General features: G+C 55.1%; 1 protein-coding gene across 8 annotated transcripts in view; it reads right to left on the bottom strand.

The window, feature by feature from the left end:
- The window catches only part of LHPP (phospholysine phosphohistidine inorganic pyrophosphate phosphatase), a 128,424-nt gene that overhangs the window by 12,994 nt on the left and 89,409 nt on the right, over window positions 1-26,021 (bottom strand). For 2 of the 8 annotated variants that reach the window (XM_086378317.1, XM_086378325.1), the window contains one exon: window positions 5,221-5,362. The exons of 5 other annotated variants lie outside the window; for them this stretch is intronic. In XM_086378317.1, the coding sequence (XP_086234443.1) occupies window positions 5,221-5,362 (142 nt within the window). Of the gene's footprint in view, window positions 1-5,220; window positions 5,363-12,435; window positions 25,077-26,021 lie in introns of those variants that run through there. One more of the 8 variants, XM_086378320.1, reaches the window with a different exon arrangement.

Here is a 26,021-nt window from a genome sequence, read left to right as displayed (position 1 = left end):
GTCTAACTCAGAAAGAACGGCCCCCCGCCCGCCACCATGGTCTCCGGGACCCATCCTACCCCCTGGATGAGTAAATGAACACCCACTCAGCCTCAGAGACACGGGGAATCCACTTGGGACATTTGAGAGTCATGGGAAGAGCACCCCAAAGAGGGTGGCTGTGTCAACAGAGCAGGCAGAGCTTCTTGGCACGCAGGGAACCACCAGGGCACCCAAGTCATGCCAAAGTGGTTAGCCATCACATACAGCCCCTGTGACTCCCACACATGGTCAAACAGCAGAAGTGGTTTCTCTCTCCTTTCCCCTTCTCCAGTCCCAGAAGACATCTCAGGTCTGACGCTGCTGCTGCTGCTGCTGCTAAGTCGCTTCAGTTGTGTCCGACTCTGTGCGACCCCACAGACGGCAGCCCACCAGGCTCCCCCGCCCCTGGTCTGACCCTAGAGGCCCCTAATTACAACCACACCTGGCCCAGGGCAGGGGAGGGCCGGGGGGTGCCTGCTGGGCTGGGCAGAGGGTGCTTGACCCCGGCTTCAGACTGGGCTGGCCCTGACTGCTGTGTGGCCTTGAGGAAACACTCGGAGCCCTGCATCTCTCGTGAGTGGGTCTGGAAAGAGCCCCCCCAGGGCTGTGGGGGAGAGGCAGGGGGAAGACACATGGAGGGCAGGCACGCGGACCCGTGGTTTGGGTGGGTGGCTGGCCGGCAGGCGCTGGACGGGGCGGGTGAAGAGCCCTCGCGGGCTGCTCTGACCCGAGGGGAGGGGCAGAGTCCACAAGGTGGGCGTGAGATGCTCACGTCGGGCTCGGAGTCTGGAGAGCTGCTGCCACCTGCGGAGAAGGTCCCGAGGACCATGGATCTTGGGGGGGACCTTCCCCAGAGTGCAGCCAGGCTGCAGGGAACAAGCGCCACCCTCCTACTCGGTGGGGCCGAGGCAACGCTTACAGAGATGCTGGGTGACTGTGACCAGGGACGCTAGGACTCCTCAGAGAGGGAAGGGGGAGCCCCAGGGGGAGGCTGAACCAGCCCCCAAGCCCTGCCCTCGGGGCCCTTGTCTCCAAGCTGACGGGATGCTCCGCTCATAGTATTGTTCCTGATAATGACAGTCACTGAGGCCCTCTCCCCTGGGGGTCTCGCACGGGAACGTACGGTGCTGCAGCTGCTGTGGTCTGTGCAGCAGCCCGGGAGATAGGCGCTATGGCCCCTATCTTACAGCTGACAAAGTGGAGGCTCAGAGAGGGCAAGTGGCCTGCCCGGGGTCACACAGCAGTGCTGGGAGGGCCCCTCTGCCTTCCTTCCCAACCTGCCGGAAGCACTGTCCGAGCCCCACCAGGAGCCAGGGGCTGGGCTAGCAGGTAGTGGGCAGGGGCCCCACCCTCCAGCAGACGAGACCCTGGCAGCTGTTCAGAGTGTTTTGATAAAAATATGGGGAACACCTGGGGTGTGTTTAGATTAAAACCAGCTGGCCCAGCCCCTTCGATGGGCTCTCCGAGGGCCGGATCTCCCGGGAGGGCACTCTGTGCCCCAGCGGCACACGCAGCGGTACTTCCTCCCTACCTCCCCCACACACGCTGCCCGTCCCCTCCTCCGGAGGCTAGACTGGGCCAGGGAGACCCCATGGCTAGCACAGCTGGCCCTTGGCCTGCACCCTCCAGGCCCTGGTTCTCATGAGGCGGTCCTTGATGGAGGGCACCCATACCCCACTCTCTTTGAAAGGTGAGATAATCGAGATTTGGGATGGGTGAGAAGGAACTTGCCCAGAGCTCATGGAGGAGCAGAGCTCGAACCCAGAAGCCCTATCCCGTCCATTAGCTCGAGAGGGAAGTCTCCGAAGGCGATGGGCCAGGCTGAGCCTCCTGGCTGCTGCTCAGGGACCAGCGTGTGGAGCTCTCATTCTGCAGAGCGTGCAGTTTCATCAGCTCCATGCCCCATCCTGGGGGCTCACGTGGGAGACCTTACCTGCTTTGTTGCCTGTGTGCCACTTCAAAGGGTTAAAACTGGAGCCTCACAAACCAGGGGGTCCAGCGGCCAAAGGCAGCTCGAGGTGCTCACGAGCATCAGAGCCAGCAGGCTTAGGTGAATTCAGGGCAGGACACCCCGCTCGCCCAGGAGCATGGCCAGAGGGCCGGCAGGGAGGGCTGGCAGCACATGAGCAGGGGGCACCTCTCACCAGCAAGGGACGTGTGAATGGCTGTGGCATCCAGAAAACACTCAGCAGACACAGCATTTCCTAACGCTAAACACATGAATGGGGTGACCCTGGGATTCCACCATGGGTGCGTGCCTGAGAGAAACGAGCCCGCATCCACTGAGAGACATGGACAGGGACGTTCCATCGGCCCTGTGCGGAGCGACCCCGAACAAGAAACCACCCGAGTGTCCATCAATCGCAGAATGAAGAACTGTGGGCCAGTCATACAATGAAACAACACACACCAGTGAGAAAGGCTCCCGAAACACAGGACAACATGTATGAAACAAGGGTTGGGTTGTTTTTTAATTGTCCCAGGTAGACTAGAAAGACTCACAGCGACGTTTAGGACAGCGCCAGAAACTTGAGTTTGAACCAAAAAATGTCGGGACTTCCCGGGTGGCCCAGAGGCTAAGATGCCATGCTCCCTATGCAGGGGCCCAGGTTCAATCTCTGGCTAGAGAACCAGATCCCACATATTGCAACTAAGAGTTCACAAGCCACGCTAAAGATCACGCGTGCCACCAACTAGGACCGGTGCGGCCATGTAAATAAGTAATTTTTTAAAAAATGTACTCTTGAGTTCCCAGGCAGCCAAGGCAAAGAGGGAAATCCAGTTTACAGAGAAGCAGATGACTCTTCATGAGAGACCACTGTTCCAGCGGCAGAGACCAGGAGGGTCTTGGCCCTGCCCACGTTGGGGCTTGTGTGGCCTCAAGCACAGCAGGGACCCAGCAGTGGGTGGGGAGGTGGGGGTCTGCAGGAGCTCAGAAAGGCCTTCTTCCAGGATGAGCAGACCTCTGGCCACCTCCCTCCAAATGGCTGTTGCGTGGCTCCAAGACTGGCTCGACCTGGTCCCCTGACTTCCTAACGTCCTGCTCAGTGGGTCGCTGGCTTGTTCAGCCAAGGGCTTCCCAAACTAGTCCCACTTGCTCCCGAGTTCCTGCCTAGACACCCTGAGTTCAGAGAAGTCCCTTCTCCTCTTTGGACTTTGGATTCTCCATTCATAAAACCCGGGGGTTTCAGCTGACCCTCCTGGCTCTCCAGCTCCTTTCTCCCGTATGGGGGTGGATGTCCCACGTTAGGGGCTGACAGGTGACCGAGGCGGATGCTGACCTGGGACAAATGAGGTGGGGGGTGGGGGTGAGCAGGCTGGGACAGCACAGGCAGCTGGGGACGGTCCCAGGAGCCACGTGAAGCTTTAGAGCCTGTGGTTATTCACGGGGTTTCCCTGGTGGCTCCGACGGTAAAGCGTCTGCCTGCAGTGTGGGAGACCTGGGTTTGATCCCTGGGTCAGGAAGATCCCCTGGAGAAGGAAATGGCAACCCACTCCAGTGTTCTTGTCTGGAGAATTCCATAGATGGAGGAGCCTGGTGGGCTACAGTCCATGGGGTCGCAAAGAGTCAGACACGACTGAGCGACTTCACTTTCCCTTTCTGCTTTATTAATGAGCTCCATGCATGGATTTCCCTGCTCAGTTCCAATCGTGAACATCGCGGGGCTCGCAGTGCGCCTGCAGGGTCAGGTGGCAGTCGCTCCCTCCCTGGGCAGCCTGCTGTGTGCCCTCCCCATTCACTTAGCCCACCCGGTGGTCCCTGCATGCACGGGATGCCCCTCCAAGCTGGCAAAGGGGGACCCCGAGGCCTCACACATGGAGGACTCACTCCATCGTGAGAGACAGCTGGCCCCGTTAAACAAGATGGTAAATGAAACATGGGATGCTGGGCGCCAAGTGCTCACGTGCTGTGCTCTGAGGGCCCCCAGAGTCAATCGCCTGTCACCTTCTAACCACAATCAGGAGCCTCCAGCACGAACGGGGCAGAAGAAGGACCTGCTGCCAGCTCGCTCGGGACCTCTTCCCGGGGTCAGCTGCCCACCCGTGCCGTGGCCTTGTCTCCCCCCGCTCCTGAGCTCGGAGCATGGGCTATTCCTGTGAAAAGTGGGGGGAAGGAGACCCTCCCGGTCCCAAGGCTGGCAGGGGCCACAGTGGGGAGCACTCCTGTGTGTGCTCCTGGAGGGAGCACTTCGCACAGGGGCCCTGGGTGAGGGCCCACATCTACTAGGGCAGGTGACTTCCCCTTGTCCCCGTGAGACCCAGATGGGACACTGCGCGCTGGGCAGTGGAAGTCAGCGTGGGCTCAGGGTGACGAGGTGGGGTGACAGCCGCCACGGACAGACGCTGGGAGGTACCGAAAGGGCCAAATTGTCCCAGGCGGTCATCACGAAACGCTTCCAGGGGCTGCTCACTGAGACGGATGCGCCTGTTCACAAGGAATGCTCCCCGTGGGGGGTGGGGGGGTTGCCCATGGACGGCAGCCCTGCCTCTGGGACAGCCCCCCATCCCCCCATCCCCCTGCATGTGGCAGGCTTGCAGTCTCTCCGTTTGTCCTGACGCATCCGTCCTGGGGCAAGACTACTCAGCCGCCCTCCTCCCCGGGGACGCAAGCTGACAGCCCTCTGTTGAGGTCACGTGGCTGAAGATGTTAAGATCCATAAAAAGGATTAAGGGCTTCAGTCCCATTCCTGGAAACCTTCCCTAAGAATTTCATCCCCAGGGAACCTCATACGGAGTCTGGCACGTGGACGGTTTTCAGAAAAAGTGAGCTGAATTGAAGGACAAAAGCTACAGGTACAAGAGGAACCAGTCCAAACCAGTCAAACCACAGGGAGGGTACTTAAGTCTAGTATGGCTGATCTGCTTCGTAAAATAAGATGCTGCTGTGGACAACGGTCAGGGGAGGGGAGAGGGACACACGAACGTGACCACGGCTACCAAGGGGGCTGGCAGGAAGCCAGAGGCGATGAACAGCCGTCTGAGCGTGATGGGATGATGGCTGGGACCATTCCTCCCAGTTCCCTTGGAGGCTGCAGTAAAGCTGTCTTAATAAAGCTCACAATAAGGAAAGCAAATGTTCTAGTTTGGTCTTGTCACCGCTTCACTGGTGGTGTTAGGGAGGCTGGATAGTCAAGGGTATGCTCCAGACCAACCAGATATAATAAGAGGCACAGCGACTCCCCAGGTCCAGCAACTCACCCGCCGTGGGAGGGACAGTCCTGGCCAGCCCTCATCTTGGGGCCAGAGCTGGGCATGGCAAATGCCACCGGCTCTGTAGCTCATATCCATTGACTGCAGAGGACCTCCAGGCGGGCAGAGGTAACCTTGGGGCCGGAGGTACCTGCAACAGCCAACAAATGCCACTTGGAGACCACTCGGGGCTGGCCTTACCCTGAAGCCTTGCCCACCTGGCCACAGTGCCAGAGAGGCCTGAACCCACTGCCCTGGGGAGAGAGAGCCCTGGGGGTCCGCCCAGCACATCCTCGGTGGCACCTCCTTGAGGTCCAGCTGGTGAAGACGTCACATCTCACACTCTGGAGACGGGGACACGGGAGAGTAAGGGGTTTGCTTCAGGCCACATGGCCAGCACGTGGTGGGGCTGGGACTCGGATTCTGCCTCCAGTGCTGGCGTCTTCCCCGTACCCAGGGGATGGAACAAGCCCCAAACATGGTAAATCGAACCCCGAGCCCAGGAGCTGGAGGGAATTTAGGGCACAGCCCCTTCATTTCCCAGGTGAGGAAAACTGAGGCCCAGGGAGGGGCGGACCCAGGCTTGAGAGCCCCTGGGAGGCTGCACTGAGATGGGATGGGCTGCCCTCCCAGAGAGCTGAGCCAGCTCCCCCGGCACTCCCACCCCCAGGCAGAGGGGGGTCCAGGGCTCCCTTCCTGCCAAGACTCTCATGTGCCTGCACTTACAGGGCAGGGGCCGGGCATCAGGGAGTGGGCACCGATGGGGAAACTGAGGCATGGGCTGGCACGGGCCAGGAGTGAAACAGCGGAGAGCCAGGTGCCCCTCGCCCATGTTGATTTAGCACCTTCCACCCTGGCCAGGTTCCCCGAAAAGCTGATGGATGCCACTTATTCATCACAGTCCAGACGGCACCTCGTAAACGGGCAAAGCCGCCCAGTGAGGGGGGCCATTCATTCTGGCCCTCGGGGACGCCAGCTTGCCGGGGGTAGCGTGCCCCACACTGGGCCGATTGTGAGGGCAGGGACCCTGTCCAAGCTGCCCCGGCTCCTGGCAGGCCACCGAGCCCTGGACGGTTCCTAGATGGAACCCTGTTTTCTTCAGATTCATCTCTAGCCTGGGAGGGTGAGGGGCTCCTCCAGAATACTCACTCAACACTGCTCTGATGGGCCTCAGACACTGGTCCTGCCCCACGATTTACTGGGAAGCCATAAACCAGTGTAAGACAGCCCTTTGCCCTGGGAGCTTCCCTTGTGGCTCAGCTGGTAAAAAATCTGCCTGCAATGAGGGAGACCCGGGTTTGATCCCTAGGTTGGGAGGATCTCCTGGAGAAGGGAAAGGCTACCCACTCCAGTATTCTTGGGCTTCCCTTGTGGCTCAGATGGTAAAGAATCCACCTGCAGTGCAAGAGACCTGGGTTAGATCCCCGGGTTGGGAAGATCCCCTGGAGAAGGTAAAGGCCACCCACTCTAGTATTCTGGGTGGGAGAATTCCATGGACTGTACAGTCCATAGGGTCGCAAAGAGTCGGACACGACTGAGTGACTCACTCACTCACTCGGCCTGGGAGCAGCTCCCACCTGGCTGTGGGCGAGGATGGTGCAGTCCTCCGGAACACTGGCTCAGGGAGCTTCAAGGGGGCGTTGTCTCCTTTATGGATGGGGGTGGGGTACCTGGCAGAGGGCAGCAGTTTAGGCTCAGGATTCGGAGCCGTGGTGCTCCCCGGGTTTGGGGCAGCCCCAGTGACCCGTCTTCTCTCTTAGCCCTCTCAGCCTAGGATCCCCCTCCAGGGGCCTTGGGACTCAAGCCTTGGGCTCAGGCAGCCCCAGTGGCCCGTCTTCTCTCTTAGCCCTCTCGGCCTAGGACCCCCTCCAGTGACCTTGGGGACTCGAGCCTTGGCCTCAGGTGTGAAGAGCTTGGGTACGCCGGGATGGGATCATGGGCAGGCCAGCCTGGTGGTGAGGGGAAGGAGGGTAACAGGACCCACCTCCCCTGGGTGCTGTGTGGGCTGAAGGTCGCACGGAAGGCAGGGCCCCAGGTGCCATCTGCACGCTGCTCCTTCCTGGGTGCCACACTCTGGCCAGGCCTGGAACCACAGGAACACCATCCCTCACCTGTCCCTTGGCCCAGGTGTGTCCAGGGATGGAGGCGCTACACTATATTTAACATCTCATGGAGCCCCTCCCCCTCATTCTCCCCTCCCCCAGGTTTCCTCCTTGCCTTGCTACTGCTAAGTCACTTCAGTCGTGTCCAACTCCGTGTGACCCCATAGACTCCGCCGTCCCTGGGATTCTCCAGGCAAGAACACCGGAGTGGGTTGCCATTTCCTTCTCCAATGCATGGAAGTGAAAAGTGAAAGGGAAGTCGCTCAGTCATGTCCAACCCTCAGCGACCCCATGGATTGCAGCCTACCAGGTTCCTCCGTCCATGGGATTTTCCAGGCAAGAGTACTGGAGTGGGTCGCCATTGCCGTCTGCGTTTCTCCTTGCTTTACTGTCATACAAACTGAGAATTAACTTGTCCACTGTGTGACCAAGTTATGACCAACTTAGCGTATTAAAAAGCAGAGACATTTCTTTGCCAACAAAGGTCTGTCTAGTCAAAGCTATGGTTTTTCCAGTAGTCATGTATGGATGTGAGAGTTGGACTATAAAGAAAGCTGAGTGCCCAAGAATTGATGCTTTTGAACTGTGGTGTTGGAGAAGACTCTTGAGAGTCCATTGGACTGCAAGGCGATCCAACCAGTCCATCCTAAAGGAGATCAGTCCTGAGTGTTCATCGGAAGGACTGATGTTGAAGCTGAAACTCCAATACTTTGGCCACCTGATGTGAAGAGCTGACTCATTTGAGAAGACCCTGATGCTGGGAAAGATTGAAGGCAGGAGGAGAAAGGGACGACAGAAGATGAGACGGTTCGATGGCATCACCGACTCAATGGACATGAGTTTGAACCACCTCTGGGAGTTGGTGATGGACAGGGAGGCCTGGTGTGCTGCAGTCCATGGGGTCACAAAGAGTCGAACACGGCTGAGTGACAGAGCTGACTGACTGTGTGACCAGGTGGAGGAAGGGGGTCTTACCTTGTCCTTCAACAAGGTTCTTCAGCAGGAAAAACCTGACTTCTTCCTCAGAACCCAAGGGTGCTGTCAGCCCCCTTTCTGGAGGCCCAGCATTGGACAGGAGATGAGAATGCAAGTTTTCAGATCCAGCTGCTTATCAGAATCACCTGGGATGCTTTAGAACAGTGACTATCATGGGTGGGACCCGAGCTGTGGGTGCGGCTAAAGCAGGACCCAGAGGCAAATCTCCAGCTCTAGAATCCTTACACGGGAGGGAAGCTCTCAAATCCACCATCTCAGCTTCCAGCTTAAGAAGAGCAAGAGAAACCCAAGGCAAGCAGAGGAAGGAAATAATAAAGGTCAGAGCAGAAAACAATGAGATTGAAAACAGAAAAACAATAGGGAAAAATCACTGAAACAAAGAGCTAGGTCTTTGAAAAAGGTCAATTAGCAAAGCTAATGCTTGAACCCCAGCCTTCTCCCCAAACCCAGAGAGGACCTGTTGCTGGTCTGGGGTTGGCGCAGAGGCCAGCTGGCCTAATCGCCCCCGGTGACTCGAATGGGCGGTGAGGACCACCTTGCTGCCACACACAGACCTGCCCAGCAGGAAGAAACAGCAGCCTACCACAAACACTGCCTCAGTCTCTACCCCTGTAAAACGAGGTGGCAGCACAGTGCCAGCTGCTGGCCATGGCTGGGGCAAGTCTGTTTCCCACCTGAGCTTCCGTCTCCATGCCAGACTCTGTCCTAGACCCGACTTGCTCCGCCTCCGCTGCCCAGAGCCCTGGCTTCCCGGAGGTCCCTGAGCTAGCGTGGTAGCAATCAGGCAGCCGGTCCTCAGGAGCCTTGCCTCCTCCCGTTTCCCACTGGAGCTGGGATGGACTCCACCCCGCACCCCAGGTCCTGGGCTTGTGAACGAGGTCCTCCCAGCTTTGCTCCATGATCAGGAACCTCCACCTGGTGCTGCGGTGGCCTATCAACTGTGGTGACCAAATTCACCTCCTCCCACGATTCTGCACGGACCTTCCCTCCCCCAGGCTTTTCTCCCAGTAAGCCGATGCCCCACACGGACACTTGCCTGCCAGGACGCTAACAGGATGCCTGCTGACAGGCCCGCCATCCTTCCTACCCCCTTTAACTAACAAGCCGGGGCCCCGGAAGAGTGCTGAACACAACACCCACCTCGACGCCGCTTCGCCTCAGTTTCTGCAATCTCCACACCCTCCCTCAGGGGCTTCTGTGTTCCCCGCACAGAGAGCGTGGAGACAGAAATGCCTCACGCCCAGGTCAGGCGGAAACGTCATGGAAGAGCAGTGAAGTTGGGCCTTAGGAAAGCCCAGATCGTCTCTCTTCCTTTTCACTTATTTTTGGCTGCCCTGGGTCTTTGTGGCTGCCCACGGGCTTTCTCTAGTTGCAGGGTGCGAGGGCTGTTCTTCGATGGGGTGTGTGGGCTTCTCATTGCGGTGGCCTGGCTTATTGCGGAGCACCAGCTCTAGGGTGTGAGGGCTCAGTTGTTGCAGTGCCCGGGCTTAGCGGCTCCAAGGCATGTGGGATGTTCCCGGACCAAGTGTCCCCTGCATTGGCAAGTGAATTCTTAACCATTGTACCACCAGGGAAGTCCAGGTGGGATCTTTTCTATCCGGAACAGGAATCCCATTTTCTGCAAAGAGGTAGGCAATGAGCTCAGCTGTTTCAGTCGTGTCTGACTCTGCGACCCCATGGACTGTAGCCTGCCAGGCTCCTCTATCCATGGGATTCTCCAGGCAAGAATACTGGAGAGGGTTGCCATGCCTTCCCCCAGGGGATCTTCCTGATACAGGGATCACATCTCCTGTGGCTCCTGCATTGCAGGCAGGTTCTTTACCGCTGAGCCACCGGGGAAGCCCAGGTGGGTGACTGTTTGCTAAATACCACAGAGCTTTCGTGGACCCTACAGGGGATAGCCAACACCACAAACCCATCCTGCCCCTTAAGGTGTGCAGGATTATGACCTGGCCTCTGTTCTACAGACAAAAAAAGGGGCTGTTAACCCTCAGCCCCACAGCAGGTAAGTAGCCGTGGACCCACACTGTCCCCCTTTCCAGCCGAGTCATTGGGTGCGTCTCAGGGGACAGGCCCCACCCCGTGCAGACGTAGGGGAGCCCTGGGCAGAGGAGATGGATGCCACCCCGTCCTCCTACAGCTCTCAGAGCCTGGGGCTAAGGCCCAGTCCCGGCACAGTGGCGAGAGAGAGAGGGAGCCACCGACCCCATCACAGAGGAGCTGTGTCGGGGAAGGCCTGGACGTGCTCGCCGTTGCCAAAGTCCACATCTCACCTTGACTCAGGATTCTGGGCCAGGAAAAGTTCCCTTAGCTCTCTTGGCGCCTTCAGAGCACAAGAAAGACACCCCCTGCCTGTGTGTGTCCTTCATGCCCTTGCCACCAGGCGAGGCAAGGCCGAGTCGACAGCCTGCATGGCGCCGCCCCTCCCGCTGCGGGGAAGCAGTGGGCGTATAAATATGTAGATGGGTTATTAATTAGGCCCTGGCCACCCATCGGCACCTCCGTTCCCTGGTGGCCCCGGGCTCTTTCCTTTGCACAGCCCACAGCCAGTGCTTGCTCTGTAGCCCCCATCCCCGAAACGCTCGGGTCCACACTCTCCTGGCTCCATTTCACGTGCATTTGGAAGGAGAGGGACATTCGGACAGAGGAAGACGGAGAGAAGGGGACGCGCGTGAACGAGTGAGCTGTTGGTGCTATTCTCTGGAAAGGATGAAGCTTAACAGCTTGCAAAGCCAGTCAACTGCACATCTATTTTTCTAAGGGAGGAGGGCTGGGATGGAGAGAGCTTTCCTGAAAGGACTTGGCCTTGAAACATTAAGTCAAACAACTGGACTTGGCAGTGGCCAGCTTCTGAGCACCGCCAACCTGGAGAAACTGGCGGCCCAGCACGGCGCGTCGGGGCTGGGAATAATGAACTCATTCCGAGCCGGGCCCAGGGGCTGGAGAGGCTGTGCACTCGGGGGGCCCGCAGATCAGAGGGGCAGCGGCACCAGGGACCCCCGGGTCTAAACCAAGAGCCTGACCTCAGCTCTGTAGCTGTGGACCAAGGCCGCCCAGCAGGGAACCCCACAGATCTGACCCCACAGATGCGGGCGCACCAACGGTCTGTCCCGATGGACAGGAAAAGGCGTGGTTCTGTGCTATTAACACAGGAAGGAAGTCCCAGTGGATGAAAATTACAGGGGCTAATCCCTAATTGGCGACTAAAGTTCACGGGGTGAGTCCCCCAGCACCGCGGCCTCCTCTGGAGGGGCCCTCACGTGCTTTCACAGTCCAGCTCCTCCGACCTGGGACAAAGGGGTCGTGCAGAGCCTGTGTGGCCACTGCCTACTCCTTCTCTCGTCTGCCATCCCACCGGGGCCCGTGGCTGAGCCCACGTCCCAGTTTGGAAGCTGAATTTTAATTTTTGCTGATCAGCCTTTGTTTTTGGAGGCGGCTGAGAAGCCAGAATGGTGGACCCAAGCATCTGGCAGCTTAGGACCTCAGAAGTGTGCTCTGAGCAAGTGTGGCCACCACCAAGGAGGCGCTGTCTCTAGACTCTGGGCCGCTTTTCTCAGGAGAAGGTGCCTGCCATCCACAGCCTTCCCGCGTGCCCGCGTGCACGGAGCGGCCCCGGTGGCGTCTGGACAGCATTCCTGCGCACACCGGCCCGGAGGCGGTACGGGAACCCTGTGGCGCACGGGGACGAGGTCTGGCACAGGTCTGCACGAGGTTCGGGAGAAGCCCTGTGTCCTCGCAGGTGTGGCCCCGGTTTCTCTCCGACAGTTCTGCAGAAGGGGCACCCTGGGGTCATTTCAGAGTCCTCATTAGCTGTGCTGCTGGGGAAAGCCTTGATTTATGGCCGCTCCACCGTCTCACAAATAACCGCTGTGCTGGCAACACAGCTGCTCCAGAGAGGGAGCGTCTGGTTTTCCCTAACCTCTGGTCCTGCGTCCTCAGCTCCCAGACCACAAGGCAACCTGCGGGGCAGGCCCTTGGGCTGGGGGTGGTTGTCTCCTGACCCCGCTCCCGCAGGCCTCAGTGTGTCCCCCCTCGGAAAGCAGATTTAACCCCTGCGAGCTGCTCCCGTGGAGGGTCACCAAGAACCTACCAATACGGATGTTTCTGTGCAGATATTTATAAAATCTTCTTTTTTGAAAAGCTAAAAAGCCTAGCTTGCTGTGCTCTAGAGAATAGTGCTTCAGGCCGCTGGGCCTGTGGTCACCCTGGAGGCAAGGCCCTGGCCGACACTCCTGGCCCCTAGCTCCTCTGGGCTGGAACGTACCCTGAACCCCAACACAGGCCTGTCCAGAGGTCCGTGTTTTCTCAGCCTTGGGTGCCCCGCCCACAGAGCACTTGTGGGTGTGGCTTGCTGGGGGGCGGGGCGGTCAGGGTGGGGAGTAGGACTTCCCCTTGAAGGCGTGTGGGGGGGCTTTGCTGGTGCTCAGCCTGTGAGTTGGGGGTGCCCATCCTTACAGAGCCCAGGGGCCCCATCCCCACCCCACACCTGTGCTCAGCAGGGCTCTGACTGTGCAAGGTCAATGCCACCCCGGAACCTCTCAGGGTTTTTTTTTAAACTCAGGGTGGGTTCCGGCCACTTGAGAAGAAACGGCTAGAGCAAGCGCCCTGGAAGCAGAGTTGGGGGACAGAGGTGATGGCAGAGGAAGGGGCACAGCAGGGCCCAGTGGGGCTGGGGGCATATCTCGTGCATGGGGCAGGGGGCATGACCAGGGCGCTGGCTGCGACACATCAGGGTCACCTGGCATCAGGCTTGAAGCGGGGGATAGAGAAGAGACTAGTCAGTAAGGGGGACACAAATATCCAGATCGAATTGGGAGCAGACATGAAATTACAGGAGCACGTGTGTGAGAAAGATGGTTTTGGCCAAAATGACAGGTCAGGGGTGTCCCTGCCTGGGGGGGAATCCCACTGCCATGATGTGCTGAGTTGGGGGAGCCTCACTCTTCTGTGGGGGTCCATGTCCTGCCACCTGGGGCCCTGGCCCCCGCCCTGGCTCCCACACACTCTGGACCTACCTCCCCACTCCCGGTGGCTCGAATGCAGGAAGGACAAGCGAGGGCTGCCTGGGCGCCCTCATAAAGCCGCCAAGGCACAGAGGGGGCCGCTTCGGGGCCCTCTGCTTCCAGGCTCGAGGAGAGACAGTGGGCACGGGCAGTCTGCATGCCAGCTCCAGTGAGACTCCGCCAGGGCTGTGTCTTGGGGGCGCCACTGGATGGGTCAGGGTCAGAGGTCAGGGGCAAAGGTGTGTGGCTGTTTTTCCAGACTCGGATGGTGCAGGAGTCACGGCCTGGCACAGCCTCCTACCAGGCAGTGTGTCTTAGAGCGTTGGGGATTCTTAGCCCTTTCCTCTTCCCTTCTCCACTGCTCCCCCGGAACCCCTCTGCTCCGTTCACCACTGGCTGCTCTGTGCTGTGCGAAGTTTAAACACACAGTCTCCTCTCTGCATAAGCCCCACCCACCCATCCGTCCGTCCTTTTTCCCAGGCTACATCAACGTCGCACACTGGGAATGCCATCAGCTGATGTCTACATTGCTGACAGCAGTTTCACCCCAGAGGGAGTCATGGGACTGCATTTTCTTTAAGAGAACATTAATTAGTTAAGTGGGCTGCACACAACTGTGTGCTGCGCAGGTCTGTATGGACCTGCACGTGTCTTTCCAACTCCATGTTCAGTTCAATGCAGTCGCTCAGTCATGTCTGACTCTTTGCAACCCCATGAATCGCAGCATGCCAGGCCTCCCTGTCCATCACCAACTCCTAAAGCTTGCTCGAACTCATGTCCATCGAGTCGGTGATGCCATCCAGCCATCTCATCCTCTGTCGTCCCCTTCTCCTCCTGCCCCCAATCCCTCTCAGCATCAGGGTCTTTTCCAATGAGTCAACTCTTCGCATCAGGTGGCCAAAGTACTGGAGTTTCAGCTTCAGCATCATTCCTTCCAATGAACACCCAGGACTTATCTCCTTTAGGATGGACTGGTTGGATCTCCTTGCAGTCCAAGGGACTCTCAAGAGTCTTCTCCAACACCACAGTTCAAAAGCATCAATTCTTCGGCACTCAGCTTTCTTCACAGTCCAACTCTCACATCTATACATGACCACTGGAAAAACCATAGCCTTGACTAGATGGACCTTTGTTGGCAAAGTAATGTCTCTGCTTTTCAATATGCTATCTAGCTTGGTCATAACTTTCCTTCCAAGGAGTAAGCGTCTTTTAATTTTATGGCTGCAATCACCATCTGCAGTGATTTTGGAGCCCCCAAAAATAAAGTCAGCCACTGTTTCCACTGTTTCCCCATCTATTTCCCATGAAGTGATGGGAACAGATGCCATGATCTTCGTTTTCTGAATGTTGAGCTTTAAGCCAACTTTTTCACTCTCCTCTTTCACTTTCATCAAGAGGCTTTTTAGTTCCTCTTCACTTTCTGCCATAAGGGTGGTGTCATCTGCATATCTGAGGTTATTGATATTTCTCCCAGCAATCTTCATTCCAGCTTGTGCTTCTTCCAGCCCAGCGTTTCTCATGATGTACTCTGTATATAACTTAAATAAGCAGGGTGACAATACAGCCTTGACATGGCTCAAAATCAGCTGTGATGGGAGTATTTACACTATGGGAAGTGGCAAGCACTACTAATCAGGCTTTCTCTCACCACCGAAGAGCTAGTTGTCACATGTAAGCAACTAGCTTGAACTTGTTAATCCCCCAAATTCCTCATCATTTATAATAATTCCATGAGATAATGATTTATATGCTCATCTATAACTAAGCCTGCATGGTAGGGCAATTACCAAGATAATGACAGTAAAACTTCATGACTATTCATCCAGGCAAGGTTTTTTGAGATGAGAAAACCCTGTAGTTCATAATATTTTTTGAGTCATTTAATTTTATATTAGCAAGGCGGAGGACCATAGGAGAGCTGTGGCCTCTTTCCCATCCGTGGGCCTCTGTGCAGATCATTTCCTCTGCTGGAAAGCCTTATCCTCATTGTCTGCCAGAGAATCTGCCCTTTTTGAGACTCAGCTCAAATGTCACCTCCTCCAAGAAGCCTTCCCGGACTTTCAGAGACATATCTGGCTGTGCCCTTCACTAGGCAAACTCAGCCCTCAGCATGAAAATGAAAGTGTTACTTGCTCAGTCATGTCCGAGTCTGTGTGACCCCATAGACTCTAGCCTACCAGGCTCTTCTCTCCATGGGATTTTCCAGGCAAGAATACTGGAGTGGGTAGCCTTTCCCTTCTCCAGAGGATCTTCCCAACCCAGGGGTCGAACCCAGGTCTCCCACATTGGAGGCAGATTCTTTACCAGCTGAGCCACAAGGGAAGTCCAAGAGTACTGGAGTGGGTAGCCATGTCCTTCTCCAGGGGATCTTCCTGACCCAGGGATTGAACCGGGGTCTCCTGCATTTCAGGCAGATTCTTTACCATCTGAGCCACCAGAGAAGCCCAGGCAAACTCAGCCCTTGGCAAAGTGGTGTCCCTAAGCCAGACTTTCCATTCTGTTTTGAGACTGTGTCTCTCTTCCTCACAAACCTGGGGGAGCCTCCAAGGCAGGAGCTTGTCTCATTCACACTTGTCACTGACCACCGTCCACACTGGATCAGGTTAGGAGGGTGAGGGCGATCTCCCTTGACCTTCTGCTCCCCTGCCAGGACAGATGGAACACTGAAGGAACATTTCAGGCCTCTCTCTCCATCAGACCCACCTCTAGAGGGAGAACTCATTAAGCTCAGTGATTCCCGCCCATCACCCACCACCTCCTGCATCTCATTTAAACAGAAAGGAAACAAGATGGAGACCCACCCACAGCATGTGGTACAGCTGCGGGGTCAGGCGAGGGGAGGGGCGAGGACTGGCCTGCTTCACTACCTGGGACCTTCAGTTTGTTAGCCTTCCGCTTAAGAAAAACTTACTCTAAAATGCTTGCTGAATAACACATCGAGGGACTTCCCTGGTGATCCACTGGTTAAGAATCCGCCTTGCAATGCAGGGGACGAGGGTTTGATCCCTGGTCAGGGAACTAAGATCTCACGTGCCCCAGGGCAACTAAGCCTGTGAGCCACAATGAGAGAGCCCAAGAGCCGAAGTGAAGATCCTACATACAGAGACTAAGGCCTGATGCAGCCAAACAAATAAGTGAGTATTTAAAAACACACGTCTGACCAGAATGCAATTTCAATTACGATAGCGTCAAAAAGAATAAAATACTTAGGAGTAAACATAACAACAAATGCAAAACTTACACTCTGAAAGCTACAAAACATTGTTAAAGAAATTAAAGTTATAAATAAATGGAAAAGTATCCCATGTTCATGAAATGGAAGACTTAACGTGGTTAAGATGGTAAAGTCCCCAGAACTACAGACTCAATGCAATCCCTGTCAGATCCCAGTTGACTTCTCTGGAGAAACTGATGAGTTGATTCTAAAATTCATACACAATTGCAAAGGACCTGTAATAGCCAAAAACAATCTTGAAAAAGAGAACAGACTAGGATCCACACTTCCCTTTCTCAAAACGCACCACAAGGCAACCGTAAAAAGTCAGTGTGGCACAAGGAGGGACACACAGCTCCGAGGAAGAGAACTGAGAGTCCGGAAACAAAGCTGTGTGTGAAGGTCAGCTGACTTTCAACAGGGCGCCAAGACCATTTAAAGGGGAAAGGATAATCTTCTCAACAAATACCGCTGGGACGACTGGATAGCCACAAGCAAAAGAATAAAGTTGTACCCTTATCTTACATCACAGGCAAAAATGAACTCAAAAAGGCTCAAAGATCTAAATGTAAGAGCTAAAAAAAAAAAAGAACTTCTAGAAGAAAACACAAGGGTACATCCTCATGGCCTCCTCAGATTTGCCAAAGGATTCTTAGATATGACACAAAAAGCAGGAGCAGCAGAAAAAAATAGAGAATTTAGACTTTTAAACACTTTTGTGCTTCAAAGGACATCATCAAGAAAATGTGGAGGAGGGCATGGCAACCTATTCCAGTACTGTGGCATGGAGAACTCCATGGACAGGGAAGCCTGGCAGGCTACAGTCTATGGGATCACAGAGTCAGAGAGAACTGAGTAACTAATATTTCATTTCATTTTCATATTTGGTTTAAATCTGACATTGTGCAATATAATGATGAACAGAAAATTCACTAAAAATTAAAATATTTTGTTTTGACTTTTCTTGGAATTACATTGAATAAATGCCATTAAAATGTATTTTAGCCTAAATAAACAATTATGTAATGCTTTAAAGCAATAAATATATTTTATCTCCTAAAAAAAAAAGAAAATGCAAAGACAACCCAGAGAATGAGAGAAAATATTTGCAAATCGTATATCTGATAAGGGCCTATACTCTAGAATATCCCACATTGCAGGCAGATTCTTTACCAGCTGAGCCACAAGGGAAGCCCAAGAATAATGGAGTGGGTAGCCTATCCCTTCTCCAGGGGATCTTCCTGACCCAAGAATCGAACCGGAGGCTCCTGCATTGCAGGCGGATTCTTTACCAACTGAGCTACCAGGTAAGCCCGATGAAAGGACAACCCAATTTAAATATGGCAACAGAGACGACAGATATTTTTCCAGGGAAGATACATGAATGGCCAATAAGAGCACGATGAGATGCCTGGCATCATCAGTCATCAGGGAACTGGAAATGGAAACAAGGATGGAACCACTTTACCACCCACTGAGATGGCCAGGGTCTAAAAGTCGAGAATAACAAGTGTAGGCCCTTGTAGGGATGTGAAGTAATCAATGCTCACGTGACGCTGCTGAGAATGTAAAGTGGTGTCGCTGCTTTGGAAAATAGTCTGGCAGTTGCTCAGGTGATTAAAACCTGTTACCATACGACCCAGCTACTCCTGGGTGAAAAAAGTGGAAAAAGCCAGTCAAAAGAGAGCACATATTATATGGTGTCACTCACGTATTTCCAGAATAGGGAAATCCATATAGACAGAAAGTAGGTTAGGGGCTGCTCAGGGCTGGGAAGATGGGAGGAGGTGGCTTGGTGATAAATAATCTGCCAACCAATGCAGGAGATGTGGGTTTGATCCCTGGGTCAGGAAAGACCCCTGGAGAAATAAATGGCTACCCACTCCAGTATTCTTGCCTGGAGAATCCCATGCACAGAGGAGCTTGGCTGTCCATGGAGTCACAAGGAGTTGGACACAGCTGAGCGACTGAGCATGCACACAGCTAATGGTGAGAGTAGTACATGGTCTCTTTCAGAGAATACGCAAATGCTCTCAAATTGATGATGCTGGTGTGTGAATATACTAACATCACTGCATTGTACATTTTAAATGGGCGAGTTGCATGGTTGTGGATTATATCTCAATATAGCTGTTTTTATTTTTATTAAAAAAAATTTTTTAGCCACATCACACAACTTGTGGGATCTTAGTTTCCCAGCCAGGTATCGAACCCTGTGCCCCCTGCAGTGGAAGCTTGGAGTCGTAACCACTGGACCGTCAGGGAAGTCTCTCAGTACAGCTGTCTTTTAAAAGCCCTATATAGGGGACGTCCTTGGCGGTCCAGTGGTTGAGACTCTGTGCTCTCAGTGCAGAACAGTGCAGGGTCTGTATCCCACAAGCCATGTGATGTAGCCTAAAGGAAAGAAAAGACAACCACAACACCAAAAACCACATTCAAAGAGAATGATGAAAGCAAATACGGAAAGCTGACATGGGACAGACGTGGCATTACAGGTCACCGGGGAAAGAGTGGCCTATTAAAAGAAGGTTCTGGAACAGCTGGCTGTCCACATAGAAAATAAAGCGAAATCTCCCGCCTCACACGGCATACATGGCCAATTCAAGCATATTTAGAATCTAAACATGCAAAACAAAACTTTAAAAAACCTCTGGAGAAAAATGTAGAAGACCGGTTTTCTGACTGGGAATGGGAGGATGTCTTACACAAGATACAAAATGCACAAACCATAACAAAATGAAAACAGCTCCGATTAAGAAATCCGATTATAATTCCATTCCATACTTGTTCAACAAGACACCATAAGCAAGAGGAAAAGACAAAACAAACTAGACATCAGTGTCTGCAATACAGATAACTGACAAAGGAGCAGAACACGCGAAAGATGATTACAAACTGATTTTTAAAAAGACAAGCATTCCACGGCGAAGCACACGAAGGGCATGAATGGGTAATTCACAGAAAGGGAACTTGAATGGTCATTAAACACTGAAAAAGTGCTCAACCACACCAAAAGTACAGGGAACGCAAATTACATTAAAATAAGGTATTACTACACCCTCCTCGAGTTGGAAAAGTTTTTCTAAAAAAACAAAACAGAACCTCACAGTATGGAGAATTGGCAAGAATGTGGAGAAACGGGGTTCTTTTCCACTGCGGGAGGGCGCGGAATTGGGCACACCCCTTTGGGGGGATCGGTATATCTAATTAGTAACTGTGGCCCATGCTCCCTGAGTCAGTTCTGCTTTGGGACTAAACTGCCCTGATAACAGGAATCACTGAAGTCCGGCTGAAAGAAAGAAAAGATTCCTGGGCCTTAAAAAACTCAGACCTGCCAAGGGACAGACCTGGTAATATGTATATTTAACAAGCTCTCCAAGGCGATGCTTACTACCCTGCAAATGCAGGGCGGGGGAGACTGTTCTGAAGAAAGCCTAGCCCATTTCCACAGGAGGCGCGCCAACACGGCTCGCCACAGCGTGATTTATAATCGTGAAAAACACTGGAAACCATCTGCACGTCCATCAACAGGAGCCTGGAATACGAATTGTGGGACAGCCATACATTGAAAGGCTCCCACGTAACTCCAGCCTTTCCTGGCCAACTCTGCAACGCTCATTTCCAGAGGCTGGCCGGGCCTCTAAGTAAATAGGTCCTATGTGCGACTTTCCCCACCGGTGCCACGCTGTGTGAACACAGTTGAGGGGAACTGTTAGGAGCTCGGTGCTGGGGGTTCTTGTAGCTTTCCACTGGCTGATTCTTTCCATCGGGAGGTGGGGGGGATCATGCTTGCCAGCTCCACAGTGGCAGCGGGCTGCCTAGCGCGGGAAGGCAGAGGGCACCCCACACTCCGGTGCGAGAGATGCTCCTGGAAAGAAGGGTTCTGTGGTCCAGCCTGGGAGGAGATGCAGGCTACCCTGCCCTTCTCTGCCAGTCACCGCACCTGTCTCCTTACTTCAGGCCCCCGGGGGAGACCTGCCTGACAGTCGGGACACTTGGGGAGATGTGCTGGGGCCGTGTTAGCCTAAAGCGGTCCAGCTTGGCCCAGATGACTTGCCCACGGCTCCTTTTCCACGTGATCCCCTTTCCTAGAAATCCCTCTGGCCCCTGTTGGGGCCTCAGAGCAGCCAGACATGGGTGGGACTGAAAATAAGTGATGCAAAGAACTCTTTTTTCCAAAGGCCAAAACCTAAGTGTGTGAGCCAGGAGTGGGTGGCCCTGTCGGCCAGGCTGCCCAACGGAGTGGGCGGCGGGGGCAGTGGGGCGGTGGGCAGGGGCCCAGCTCTCTAGGCGCTGCTCAGACCTGCACTTTCACACACAGCAAAGCGTGAGCTACCCATGACCAGTGGCCGTGTCTGGGTCCACTGGGGCCTGTGCCCGCTCGGCACCTGGACACAGTTCACAAGTAGGACACAGGAATGTCCTTCCTGACCACGTTCCCTCCTCACCCCTGCCAGGTGCGGGTTTGACACCGTCCTGCCAACTCCTCAGCCCCCGGAACCCCAGGCCATGCCTTCGGCTCGCCCGTTGGGAGAGGGCCTGGCAGGACATGGGTGAGGCCCTTGGCCCCCTGCAGCCAGGAGCCTCATGTGGAGATGTGCCCCAGCAGCCAGGCAGAGGGCGATGGGGAGTGGTCTGCAGAGGCTTCCTGGGGGTAGCACGTCCAGGGGGACCTGGAAGAGCAATGATCCTGGACACGAGGCCGTGGGAGGCAGAGTAGCCTGGTGTGTCTGTCAATCAGCTCCTGCTCGGAGGCCTGGGGCCGGGGGGGCCGGGCGAGGGCTGCTGGAGTAAGGCCTCCAGGCCCCTCAGCTGCCCCCACACGGGCACCCAGGGCAGGCTCCGTCCAGCAACAGCACCGGGGCAGAGACGAGCAGCCTGATCCACTGACTCCTGGGGCACTGTCACTCGGTTGGCTACTTCCCCAGCTGGACTGGTGCTGGGGGGCTTGGGGACCATGACGGCATGGCCTCATCTCCGGAGCTCAGGCCTTGGGGGGAGACACACATGAATGGGTGATCATGGGAGCTAGAGTGGTTACTCACAGCCTGAGGGGACCATGGGAGAGGAAGTGCTGACGGCTGAGAAGATGGACAGGAGTGAAGGCGAGTCCATGTGTGTGGGTAAGAGTGCAACGTGTGAGGGCACATACATGTATGTGGGCATGTGTGCAGGTGCATGTGGGGGCATGTATGCGCATGTATATGGAGGTGTGTGGGCATGTGTGTATGTGGGGGTGTATACATATGTGTGGGCATGTGTGCAAGTGTATGTGTGGGTGGGGGCATGTGTGTGCATTTGTGTGTGCACGTGTGTGTGTGCCTGTATGTGGGGCACCTGTGTGCATGTGTGTGGAGGCATGTGGGATGTATACATGTGTGGGGGCATGTGTGCAGATGTGTGTGTGTGTGTAGGCATGTGTGTGCATGTGTTCAGAGGTGTGTGGGCATGTGTGCATGTGGGGATGTATATGTGTGTGGGTATGTGTGCATGTGTATGTGTGTGGGGTATGTGTGTGCATGTGTGTGTGCCTGTATGTGGGGCACCTGTGTACATGTGTGTGGAGGCATGTGGGCATGTGTGCACGTGGGGTGTATACATGTGTGTGGGCATGTGTGCGGGCATGTGTGCAGATATGTGTGTGTGTGTAGGCATGTGTGTGCGTGTGTACAGAGGTGTGTGTGCATGTGTGCATGTGGGGATGTATATGTGTGTGGGTATGTGTGCATGTGTATGTGGGGGGCATGTGTGTGCATGTGTGTGGAGGCATGTGTGAATTGCAGGGTATGTACATGTGTGGCTGTGTGCATGTGCGTGCCTGCATGCGGGGGCACCTGTGCGCATGTGCGTGGAGGCGTGTGGGCACATATGCAGGTGCATGTATGTGAATGTGTATGGGCGTGTGTACGTGTGTGTGGAGGCGTGTGGGCACGTGTGCATTGCAGGGTGTACCTGTGTGTGGGTGTGTGCATGTGCATGCCTGTATGTGGGCACCTGTGTGTGGAGGCATGGGTGCCGGTGTGTACATGTGTATGCGTGGCCATGTGTGTATCACCCCGCTGTAAAGCAGGGGTGATAATGCTACCAACTTCCCGGGAGCAACACAGAGTCAGCATCAGGCCTCCAACAGTAAGCACGCAGAGGGCGCAACACAGAGTCAGCATCAGGCCTCCAACAGTAAGCACGCAGAGGGAACAACACAGAGTCAGCATCAGGCCTCCAACGGTAAGCACGCAGAGGGCGCAACACAGAGTCAGCATCAGGCCTCCAACAGTAAGCACGCAGAGGGCACAACACAGAGTCAGCATCAGGCCTCCAACAGTAAGCACGCAGAGGGCGCAACACAGAGTCAGCATCAGGCCTCCAACAGTAAGCACGCAGAGGGCACAACACAGAGTCAGCATCAGGCCTCCAACAGTAAGCACGCAGAGGGCACTGTCATTCTTACTCCATTTCCCAGGCGTGACGCGCAACAACAGCGCCTGCTCTGTCTCCTTTAGAGGCTGCTGGGCAGGTGGACACGCACCCGAGGGCGCAGGATGATACACAGTCCCCTGGACACTGGCAGATGGAGGCTCGGCCTTGGGCTGGCGTTCATCAGCTCACCCGGGGCACAGGCCAGATGGGGCGCGGGTGGGAGGCAGGGCCTGGGGGATCGTCGGCTGTGCAAGGAGGGTGGGCAGCAGGCTCCCCCTGGACAGCACAGACACTACCTAGGGTGCCCCATCTGGAACAGGCCTTGCACTGGTGCCCCCGCCTGCAGAGGCTCTCCCTGGTCCTCCAGCCCTGCTCACTCAGGGAGGAGGAAGGGGGCCCTGGGAGACCCCTGTGCCCACGTTCCAGGCAGGCCTGGGGGCAGGCTGTGGAGGGGGTTGGCCCGCCACCTCGGCCCAAGCATCCTCCTGCTGCCTCACACTTCACACCAGCACTTTACATCCTACTGGGTTCTTAACGTTGTTTTTTTTTTTTTCTTCTTTAAACATATTTCTGGGAAAGCTGTAGTTTTACTTTTGTCCCGCGAGGTTTGTTTTTCTAAAATACGTGTGCACTCTATTAGGCGATAAAATCTCCACATGAAGTCATCCTCAGCAGCTCATAATCAAAACCCCGGGTGTCCGGAGAACAAAGCGATTGAGAACACCAGGACTGAGCCCTGTGGACAAAGTGCAAGTGACGGGCAGTTGGGAGCCACGTTTCCCTTTGGCTCAGACCTCTGCTTTGCGAACCGCTGACGGCTGAGTGTTGCAGCAGACACCCAAGGGCTGCGAGCCTGTCCGTGGGCCAGAAGGTCACCTGGAGTCCTGGTTCTGCCCAGGGCCCTGCCATCCAGATGGGTCACGGCTTCTGCTCACAGGCCCACAGCATCAACAGGATGGAACACTTACTCCTTTTGGGAGAACTGTACTCCCTCATCCACGCACATGACGGTTTTGGAGGCCGGAGTGTGGACAAAGAAGCCCAGCTCTGTCCCTGACCCCCCCTCACACACACACAGCAGGTGACATGCTGGCAGCGGGTCTAGGGGAAGCTGGTGCAGGAAGAGGAGTGGACAAAGCGGATCAGGGACGCAGGGGAAGGATGGACGCGAGAGCCGGCACCTTCTGAATCATTTTTCCCACAGAGGCCAACGCCTTAACCTTGGCCTTCCAGCCTCCAGAAGTACAAGAAGACACGTGTCTGTTGCGTAAGCGCCCTGGTCTGTGTGGCCCGAGCAGACTAACACGTGGTGTCTGAGCAGGGGAAGGGAGGGGCCCACGCAGCACGTCCCTGGGAGAACTGGGACCATTTTGTGGCATGTCACTCAATTTGTTTTTTAACAGGCCTCCCAGGCAGCCCAGTGGTAAACAGTCTGCCTGCTAACGCAGGAGACGCAAGAGACACGGGTTTGATCCCTTGATCTGGAAGATCCCCTGGAGAAGGAAATGGCAACCCACTCCAGTATTCTTGCCTGGAGAATGCCATGGACAGAGGAGCCTGGCGGGATACAGTCCATGGGGGTTGCAAAGAGTCAGACATGACTGAGCAGCCTATTCACGTGCCATACCATTCACTTATCAAAAGTGCAGAAGTCAATGGGTTTTGGTGTACCGCATAACTGATTTTTCTAAATTGCGGTAAAACATATAGAACATAGAACTTGCTACTGTTTTTTTAACGGTCCAATCCAGTGGCATTCATGACATTCACAGTGCTGTGCAACCATGATCACTATCAAGCTCCAACAGGCTTACAGAAACAGAAACCAGTACCCCAAACAGGTCCTCTGTCCCCACCACGCAGTAACTCAGCCTCGGCAACCACCACTTGACTTCCTGCCTCTGTGAGTTTGCCTCCTCCGGATATTTCACACAAGTGGAAACGTACAGTAAGTCGTCCTTTTGGTCTGCTTATTTCACTGAGCGTAGTCTTTAAGGTCCACTTACGTTGTAACGTGTGTCAGGAACTCATTCCTTTCTGCAGCTGAATAATATTCCATCGCAAAGAAAGACCACACTTCGTTTCTCCATTCACTGGCTGGGGGACGTTTGGGTTGTTTCCGCCTTTCTGCTACTGTGAAGAACAGTGCTATGAACATTTGTGCATCGGGTCTGTTCATCTTTGCTTTTGGCTCCCTGCTCACTGTGGTATGTCTGAGTTTTCCCGTGTTTACGGGGAAGGGCGCCCAGGGCTGTGGTTCCATTCTCAGCTCCGCATCAGGGGTACGTGCCATCTCACTGCGGGTGACGACCGCCCTGATGATTTGGCTAAGTTGAGTCTACTGGGGTCCACTGTAAAGTCCCCGTTTTCCCTTCTAAAACTGCTAAATATTCAGAGAGGGGTAGTTCAAGGCTATGTAAATAGTCTGTTGCTGCTTAAACTTCCAAAGGGCTCTCTGTTTGGAACCTGCCAGGCTGGAGATGTCTACTGATGGGCAAGGGCCAGAGGTCACAAGGTTACTGACGCCAGAGCTCGGGAGGGTTGGCTGTAGGCCGAGGTTAAAGAAGCATCCCCGGTGGGGTTTGCGGCCACAGGCCCAGGCCAGTCACCTGCGGGGAGACCAGAGGAGAGCGGGTGGCTTCAGTCAGGCCACCCTGCCGCCTGCAGCGTCTCTAGACAGGAGAGAGAGCAGGCCGAGAAGGAGCCCTGGTAATGACTGAGTGCTGAGGGCTGAGGGGAGAGCGTGGCCTCAGCCGGCAAAACCTGGGAATCCGTCCTTCATTCTCCAAGACGACAGGCTGGCGGGGTCACCCTCCGCATCTCGACCCAAGCCCGCTTGGCTTACCTCCCATCACCGCCTCACCCCGGTCCCTACGCATCGTCCCTCTCACCCTTCAACCCAGAACTTTCATGGCAAGACTGTTCAAAGCAGTGAAAACGTAGAAACAGCAGTGTCCGTGACTCTGGGAATTATTAGGCATATAACAGCACGACTGTGTCATATTTGCCTGGCAGCTGCAAGAGAGAAGGTGGCTCTGTACACACTGAGCAGACACCCAGGGCATATTAAGGGGGAAA

This window comes from Bos grunniens, chromosome 26 (assembly GCF_055505025.1).
Source record: "Bos grunniens cultivar Pamir isolate PY7600 chromosome 26, Bosgru_T2T1.0, whole genome shotgun sequence".
Classification (NCBI taxonomy): domain Eukaryota; kingdom Metazoa; phylum Chordata; class Mammalia; order Artiodactyla; family Bovidae; genus Bos; species Bos grunniens.
This window is presented reverse-complemented; position numbering and strand designations above follow the sequence as displayed.